This window comes from Cyprinodon tularosa, unplaced genomic scaffold, assembly GCF_016077235.1.
Source record: "Cyprinodon tularosa strain WSP-4 unplaced genomic scaffold, ASM1607723v1 ctg8, whole genome shotgun sequence".
NCBI classification, from domain to species: Eukaryota; Metazoa; Chordata; class Actinopteri; order Cyprinodontiformes; family Cyprinodontidae; genus Cyprinodon; species Cyprinodon tularosa.
The window spans coordinates 3,545,455-3,554,787 of NW_024039562.1; the positions used below are offsets into that span (position 1 = coordinate 3,545,455).

General features: G+C 36.4%; 1 protein-coding gene across 1 annotated transcript; it reads right to left on the reverse strand.

The window, feature by feature from the left end:
• Positions 1–1,347: 1,347 nt before the first annotated feature.
• Positions 1,348–9,333, reverse strand: LOC119774159 (protein disulfide isomerase Creld1). The gene is made up of 11 exons (XM_038271541.1): positions 9,081–9,333; positions 8,142–8,262; positions 7,971–8,053; positions 7,598–7,708; positions 7,320–7,411; positions 6,980–7,159; positions 6,784–6,879; positions 6,619–6,702; positions 4,016–4,111; positions 3,772–3,912; positions 1,348–2,261 (listed from the first exon to the last, which is right to left on the reverse strand). The coding sequence occupies exons 2-11, from the start codon at positions 8,256–8,258 to the stop codon at positions 2,041–2,043; spliced, it is 1,221 nt and encodes a 406-aa protein (XP_038127469.1). The 5' UTR covers positions 8,259–8,262; positions 9,081–9,333; the 3' UTR covers positions 1,348–2,040.

A 9,333-nucleotide genomic window follows, 5' to 3' on the forward strand; every position in this document is an offset into this window, starting at 1 on the left:
CTATCTTTTCTAAAGGAGCATTTCTTTTATAAATAAAACTGTTGGGAGAACTAAATAGGATTTATGTGGGAGCGCTTTCATGTACAGTGTAAAATATTGGCAGTGTGAAGATGGCCTGCTGCAAATAAGATTTTATGGGAATAGCATCATTAATCGCTGCTGTTATATTGCATCTGAAGACTCATTCACATAACACCTGGTGTGCAAAATGTAAAATTTTAGACAAAAAAAACTAAAACATTTCTAATTACAACACTTCTTTGACATTTAGGGCTTTTTCCTCACACATTTAGCAACAAATGCTAAATATAAAAGTTAAATCCACATTTAAATACTTGAGCTATATTTATATAATACATCCATTTCTACATCTATAAATTGTTATATTTATTTTCAAATCTTAAATTTATTTACCGTAGCTAAATTTTAAATCAAGTATTTTTTAATCTAACTAACTTCAGGGTGTTTGATCGTCCAACCACAGACCCTTAATCATATTTAGTTACTTTAACACAATTGTTTCATGTTAGCATTGCAGGACATAAAACAATTGTGTTAAAGTAACTTATATGATTAAGTAAATGCCAAAAATGGTTGCATTATTTTTTCAGTGCACAAGAAAAAACAGATGAGCTGGTGGGCGGTCTAAATTCAGGAAAAAAAAAGAGAATGGTGGAATTTTTTTTTTTCTAAAGCATACATAGCCTAATTAATATAGAGTATTAAACAAAATGCATGGTATGGTTGTTACGTGTCAGGTACAGCAGTCATTGAACTTGACCAAGGCACCTTACAGTAGAACTGCAGTCAGTCCCTCGACTGGCATGGCTATCTTTGCCCCTACATAGTTAGAGACGAAGGTTTGGGGACAAATTTCACACTGGGATCAGCTTAATAATCATGGGAGGCCACCTCCAATTTATTTTGCCGAATCTAAGTACTGGTCCTAGTATTCGACGAATGTTGTGTACTGTAGCTTAACACTGTTTTTGGACAGTAAAACCTGTTTGAAAAAGTGCAAGGGACATGCCCCCCCAAAAAAAGATTATGTCCATGGATGGGCATATATATTTTTTTTTTTTTAAGTGGAGAGGGCGGGTCAGAAATTTGCCAAAATCCTCCACTATACCTTTAGGAAAGTGCTTGCCAAGTGTAGGCTTCTGTCTTCATAACCATTTTTTCTGCATGCTGCTTAACTACCAATATCTTTAAATGTTATTTTTTTTGTAACAACAGGACTAAACAAATATCTTAAAAAACTTAATTCCAATCTAATTTTATTTTAAAGCAAACCTCTGTGGATGATTCCACTCCAGGTAAATGACAGGATCAATAAAATAAAATGAGTAATAGTTTAAAAATAATATTTTTAATTACAACTGATGGTTTGCATTGATGTTGCAGACAAGCAGTTAATTTAAACATTCACAAACATAAATATTGGCTTAAAAAGGCAACAGAAGTTGGCTTTATCCAGATTACAGTTGGTATTTAAATTATCCTTACACTCACACTCATTAAACATAAATAAAATAAATAACCCAGCAGCTAAAAGATCAAATGCATCCATGCTAAAGTAAAGAAATGAAAACAGTGCAGAATCTTTCATTTCAAATAGATAACATGCATTGTGACAAACATTCGTGGAGAAAGAGGCAAAATGTCATTCAGTGAAAAAGCTCATGATAAAAATAAAAAAAACTCTCCTCAGACTGCATGTACTATGTGTTGCAGGGGTGATTTGGGTGTCGACCTAACTGCATGTCCATGACTACCGTCTGAAGAGTAGCAGAAACCTGCCACAGGCAAACATGACATAAAGAAAGATCAGTTGTTTTATATCAGTGCAGTGTTGCTTCATCTATGACATCATAGTCTTTACCTTTTCTTGCATAATCCTCTTCATGGATATACAGTAATCAACCCGAGCCCTTTAAGTTATGTGATCACAATTGAATCCCTGAAAGGCTAACTACGAAGATAATGTCCTGCCTTTGGCTAATCACCTTTCCTGTCTGGATAACAGAAGTCTCAGGCAGCCTAGCGCCCCTTCAGAAACCCATCCAGCATGTAGTCCCCCTTCTCTGTCAGCCAGTATCCAGCCATAGCAGCTACTCCTCCGATAAAAATGGCAGTAAAGACCATGTCTCCCTTTGCTGCAAGTGTAGCAAGGGCACAGATGATGACGCCGAAGAACATCTGCTGCAGCACAAGGACCTCGTCATCCGTCATTTCGTCGAATAATCCTTTCTCTGGGCCAGCTGTGGAGGGGAAAAGAAACTTCATAACCAAACATCTTAATGGGTTCCTTTCCAACTAGGAAGTTGGAACTGAAAGCTTTACCGATGCACTTCATTGAATGAATGATTGACTTTATTGATCTCACAAACTTCCAAATCAAACCACATACTTGTCTTATCTATATGTATGTCCTGTTAAATCCAGGGTTTTCTTCAATAGACTTTGAAGTTAAGGATACCATTATAGATCTGGCCATGTGTTCAGAAAATTTCAACCAGAGGGTAAACCTCCGCCTTTCTCTTAAACCCCTTTCACCATTGGGGATTAAAGCTCAGTTTCAATTGAGTTTTGGATCCATCTGACCTGATGCTGTGTTCCCTACTGCTGGGTTCCAACACCTTTTTTCCCCTCCAATTACAAAATAGATAAATTAAAGCCAACTTAACATTTTTCACAACTGAAAACAAAATACAGACTTTGAATCTGCTTAAATAGTAATTGGGCCTAATGATATTTTATAAATAATAAAAGACACTGAAATTAAGGATTGCTTTAGCAGCATCTGGACCAACAACAATCTCTGCTATTTAGGTATAACTCTTTGGACTTTTTTTAAATAAGGAACAAAGTATGTTAGACTAAAATATTTTAAAGAAGTTTGAACATACTGGCTCCTTTATGCAATTACTCCTTTATTACAATGCTATGATAAAACTTATAGGACTTCCAGAACAGCTGTATTTATATTACAACTAACAGAAAGGTTGAGTCCATTTAGAAACTGGGTGATATTTTGGTTTTATTCAGGTTTGTTAGAATAAATAGAGGCTGAATACAAAAGCTCACCATGCTTTTAAATAAAAAAAATAAATAAGTAACCTTAAAAAGATACTTTGCATTTTTTTGTGTAGCTCCATCACATAAATGTTCAATAATAGAAAAAAAGAAAAACATTAATATTGGTAGTTAAGTGACAAAAAGTAGAAAACCTAAAATCTTCAGACAGGCCTGTTAAGAACTGATCACAGCAGAACCTCTCTCTAGTTTATCAATTGCAGCTTCAGGTTTTATTCTGCTAAGCACTGCAGTAGCCATCGCTGTAAGAAATCTAATAGGAAAACTGACATTTAAAGCAGCTGCAAATAAGCTTCAAATTTTAACTAATTTGTGCAAAAGAATAAACCTAGTTTCAGCAGATGTCAGTGGGGACTATATTGAGGGCTGCTTCCAAGGGGCCTGTAGGTTCTTTTTGCCGTATTTTATTTACAATATTAAATAGTTTTTAAAAGAACCAGAAGTCTTCATTCGTCATTATTCCTCAAGGATATAATGAAATGTTTGGCAGCTCAAAACCATATAAAACAAAAAACTGCAGGCAAATAGTGCAATAAAAAGAAAATCTATATCATCAAAAATTATAAAAGGACTGTGCAGTTTTATATTAATATCTTAAAGTATAAAACTGGGGAAAGTTATTAAACCTACTATTCAGTTATATTTCAAAAGAGAGGATGAAACGCTGCTACTCACCAGGTGGCTGATTCTCCACACAAATGCTATCTCTTCTGATGAATCCCTCAGCACAGTCGCAGTGGAAGGAGCCCTCCTCATTGATACAGGCCTCATTTAGCCCAGGGCATGCTATTGCACGTTCACTGCATTCGTCTATATCTGAGAGAGAACGCACAGGAAATGGCTCAATGGCCTCCAAGATAAGATTAAAGGTGTAAAAAAATAAAAGAAATACGAAGAAGATTAAGAATAGATTGAATACCCAGACACTTGGCTCCTTTCAGTCTGTAACCACGTGCACATTTCTTACAGCGAGCGGGACCGCTGCCCATACAGCCCACACACGCCTGATCACAGCCTGCAAAGGTCACACAGTCAGCATCATTATTGTCCAACCTGCGCTACTCTGACAACTGCAGAGAAACCTCCATACAGACAATAAAGTCAAATTCTATTAACAAGTTTTTTTTTAGGTTAATTATAAAGTAATTCTGTCTAAACCAATCGTAGGATCGGTTAGTGAGTAAACTTGTATCTATACAGAACTTTACAAAAACAGTGCTTCACAAAACATTACAATTAGTTGAAAGACTGTCTGTAAATATGGGTGTTTTATCCCTTACAAAACAATTAAAGGTGTCAAGATTTTGTAAAAACAATTGGACAGATTTCCACAATAAGGGAGCTACAGCCTGAAGTTTCTAATCCCGAAAGATCTTAAACCTTGTACATCCGACTATTGAAAGTCCGATTTTGAATCTTGAGTCCCTGATTTTGGATTAACAAATAATTAATACAAGAAGTTTCAAATTAAATCTAAAATTAAATGGCAGCCAGTAAAGTGAAGCTAAGACACGAGTTATGTGAGCATTGCTGCAGCATTCAGCAATGTCTGTAGGTGATTCACAGCAGATTAATTGAAACAGGTAAAAAGTCTATCATAATAATCCACCTGCAAAAAAATTAAAGAATTTCAAATGATTTTTCCCAATATTGAAAGGTTAAAAAATAAACTATTTTGGGCAAATTGCTTAGGATAACGTTTAAGAGACATTTTTTAAATATTGCATATTGCACATTCAAGTACAACTGTACGCTGTTCAATTACAGAAAAATATCAGAAACATACAACTTTGAAAAATCACACCCCACTTTCTAAAGGTTTGACTGGACAGAGGATTCATCAAATCATCTTAATAACTCTGGAATTGTCACATATCAAGACAGTTTAAAGTAGAGATGCTTTGATTTAAGGTTTCTGGCTGATTTCCAATATCCAGGGATTTTCTTTTTTACATAGGACTTTAAGACCAGCATTAAAATGTGTCTTCTTACTCCTTGGCTTTCCTGCTAGTGGTCATTAATTATTTAAACCATGAGAAGAAAGATATAACTTCATGTAGTCGGTGTAACAAATTGCTTTAAAACACGTTTTGGGTTGGATTTTTTTGCCAACCAAAAATAAAAAGATTGGGTTTAGATCACCCATTAGTGATTTAAAAAAAACATCAGTCTACACTTCGCTTTGACTATCAAATGTCCATACCACTGCTAACATTTCGAAATACAGCTTCCTCCACATCTGCTGTTGATAATCTGACTTAATCCTGTTTGGTACACCAAACTTAATCTGTGCCATGTGGTAAGGATAAATCATAGTAAACAAAGATCTAATTTAGCATCTTTCAAGGCTCCATTCTAGGATTTTTGTGCAGCATCTATAGGCTCTCTAGCTGTACCATATCTCTGATGATCACCACCAACTTTATATTTCTGTATTACCAAATGGTCAGACTACACTCACTGTGTTCATAATACCAGGGAAAAGATGGCTTAGAATTTATTAGTGTAGAGAAGATAAAAGTTGTTTTATTGGTTACCAAATGTGCAAAGATCAGCGCCTCAGTTGATCCAGTACAGGTGTCAGTTTGTCTACCAGGTTTTATTACCCAAATCTAGTCAATAATACATCAACCTACTGCCATATTTAAAACACTGCAAGATTAAGAGGCTTCTGTCAACAGAGAGCAAAACAAAAAGCATCATGCATAAATTCATTTAAGGTAGTTTGTAAATATTTGTTTATATTAAATAAACTAAAATAAAAAACAAAACAAAGAAGGCAACAAATCCCCCGAAAAATGTCCCAAGAAACACCAGAAAAATTATTCTTCCACCCATTAATACGTTCCTTACAGGTTCAGCTTTATCAGCTCGTTTTCATCTCACAGTTTAGCCCAGGGGTGCTCAAGCTCAGCCCTCAACAGCTACTATCCTTCAACTTTTTGATGCACCCCACTTTAACATGCCTAACTCAAATGAGTCTGATATCATGCCTCTGCTAAGCTAAAGGAGGGGATTGAGATTCAGGTGTGTTAGAAAACAGATGCATCTAAAAGTTCCAGGATGGTAGCTCTTCAAATTACAATTTAAAGCAATTTTTACCCTACGTAAAATTTGTACTTTTAAAAAGGCTCCACCTAACCTGTTCATAGCTTTTAATACATCCAGTCTGTTTGGCATATACTGCAGTCAAAACAGATCAACTTGCTCCTTTTAAACAAACCATGACCAAAGAGACTGCAATGAAAATCTAATTTTTCTTCCTTTCCTACTTAATGGTCTGTAATTAGTGACCGAACCAGCACAAGTACTTGTTGTTAAAAGAGCCAAATGTCCTGCACCTTCTAAAGTCCGTCTCTCTGTTCAGCAGCTTGAACAAGCAGCCTCAAAGCCTTCGAAATGTTTTGGCACCGTCTGTTTCCCCTAATACTTTTTTAAATGTTCAAATTTTAGTAAGTAAATTTTTTAGGGCATATCTAACATCAAGTTTGTTGATAGAAATGAGGAAGTACTGCATCATACCTCTGCATTCATATGATCCATCTGTGTTGTGACAGTAGGTATTGGAAGGACAACGAGCCAGCTCTGTGCCGCACTCATCCACATCTGAGAAGCAGAGATGAAAGTCAAACAGCGTTCCAACGTCCAAAACATGCTATATAAACACAAAAACAGATCCACACCCACCCACACATTTGTTGTCGTGAAGAATCCACCCAGGTTTACAGTCCAGGCACTTGTAGTCCTGTGGCCCTGAACATTTCTTACAGGAGTGGTAGCACGCTAAAGAGGACAGGAGACATTAACATAAAAGCATCAGTTCCGGTTGATAAGGAAATTGGTTTAGAAATGTGTAAACAACGGTCTGAAAAAAACGACACACCTGCACAAGTCCCTGCGCTGTTGTTGGAGCTTTTCTCCCTGTAGTAACCATCAGCGCAGGTCTGACACAGCGGGCCCGAGTACCCAGGATCGCAGACACACTCGCCGTCTCCTAGACGGGTGCCCTCCCCTTCACATCGGCCCAGACCTCCACACACACCTCCGGGTCCAGATGGGCACTCTGCATCGAACACAAAAATGACTCCTTTAATAAAAAGCTTACAAATGCCATGATTAGAATAATCAACTATTTATTTAAATCCTGTATGAATAGAAAAAGAAATAAAGAATATATATTCTCTCTTTTTCTACCAACATAATGCAACCTGTTTTTTGCACACCTTTGCAGTCAGGTCCAAAGTGTCCAGGTGGACAGCAGAGTCTCAGCTGCTCAATACAGAGCCATTCAAACAGGTCTGGTGCTTCCTGCTGCCTGGAAACCAAAAAACAACAGCATTTTAATTAGAAAGTGGAAATAGACTCACCAGAACACCTCATGATTAAAAAAACATAACAGTCATTGGTTTAAATTTAAATTGATATTGGGAAAAAAAAAAAAAAGACAATTAAAGGCAGGGTTTTTGGTAAAAATAGAACACCGGTAACAATACGAGTTTACCTGTGGAACCACCATGTCTCAACCTGGTCCTCTATCTGCTCCAGCAGACGGTTGCATTCAAAATCTGTTTTCTCACAAGCAGCTTCAACTATTTCCAAGAGCCGAGTCTCACTGAATCATTAAGACAGTAATGAGACAGGCTGAAGCACACAAACATGTTGAACTTCAACGATAATCTCATATCAGTTCTTTTTTTAAGTGAATGCAAATAAAAAAATGTGATGACCAACATAAATCACCATATAAATGCTTACCAACATGCTAATCTAAATACTTTTCGAGCAATGTTTATGATGTTAAAATAATAAGATGCAAAAACAAATATAATCCTAAAACTTAGCTGATTGGTTCAGCTCATAGAAAATGGTCTTACCTTCTTGCATACTTTGCCAGTTTCTCCTCCTCCCATGCAGTGTTGCCGCCTCCAAAGTTCTTGTTTGCTGTTCTTTCTAATCCCTATAAAAAAAAAATTGTAATCATTTGGTTTAAAAAACAATAACAATAATGACAAGTTAAAAAAAAACTTACAGTGGGTCAGGTTTACCTTAATAAAGCTTTCAGTTAGTTTTCTGCAGGTTTGGCATGGAGCCGTCTGAACTTTAACCACAGAGAGCTCTGACAGAAGCACCAGAGCCGCCAGCAAAGGCCAGGCTCCCCACATGGTCCTTCAGGGAACACAGGAAAACAACATTTAAGATTCACCAGAATATTTAGGCCAATCTGTGTTTAAAGCAACATGTTTCTCTTCTTCTGACACTTTGTCTGCATTTCTGCAAAGATTATTGGTTTTGTGCGTCCACCTTAGATTCATTACTAGAAAATATTAGGTTCTTGCAAAATAATCAAGTTTAGATCTATGCTATGATCTAGGAAATTTTTTAAGGTTTAAAAAAATAAAATAAAAAAGGGCTCAGTATATCAGCCAACAATGCTTTACATATGAATGAGTACTTGCTAGCAGGTGCATAATTTTCCCTTTGCATTTGTCTTTTAAATATTGTATCTATGGCAGCATATTATCACAAAGGCTATTTAGTACATTGTAAGTAAATGTTAACAAGCCTACTGAGACTAAATCAATAACATGGTTTCAAATCAAACAAGGCTGCTTTAGCTTTGGAAAGGGATTCCTCATAATGTGACTAAAGGTATTAGTAGATTTCAATGTGTACAAAAGCGATCTCCGACTTATATGCGTCATAGTGATAAACTTAAAATCGTACTATCCTATTGAAGCTGATAGTAAAATGAAAGCCTATTGATTGATGCACACAGATGCTTTGGTTTCAACATTAGCTTAGCTAGCTTAGCATCAGCTAGCCGCTAATGTCAGTTAGCCGCTAACTTTAGCCAATCTTGTCCAGACTCTTCCTTTCTGTTCAATTCCTTTTTTAATGTTTTAATTTGAAACGGAATCCAAAATGGATGGATAGTTTTGCATCCTACTGAGTCTGCATTTTACTTTAAGCTTTCATTGTTGTACCTTGTTATTACACCAAAATACTGCTGCACCACCAATGGATCGTCTTCTTCACTGTTGGCTCACTCAGACATCGCACCAAACTCTTTCATATTTTAGGAATCCTACTTTTACAAACCAAAAGGTGTAAATAACAATAGAAATGCTCCTGCAGCAGCTGGTCTGCAGAGGAATAGATAGATGAACTCAGCTGGGATGAATGAATGAGCGGCTTCTGGTGTCTTCTGTTTTCCATGAAGCCGCTGCCACACCGGAT

Coding starts and splice junctions, on each gene's coding strand:
- LOC119774159 (XM_038271541.1), bottom strand. CDS start 8,258: ATGTGGGGAGCCTGGCCTTTGCTGGCGGCTCTGGTGCTTCTGTCAGAG. Junction 4,112..6,618: donor TGGATCATATGAATGCAGAG/GTATGATGCAGT, acceptor TGACCTTTGCAG/GCTGTGATCAGGCGTGTGTG. Junction 3,913..4,015: donor GAAAGGAGCCAAGTGTCTGG/GTATTCAATCTA, acceptor GTTCTCTCTCAG/ATATAGACGAATGCAGTGAA.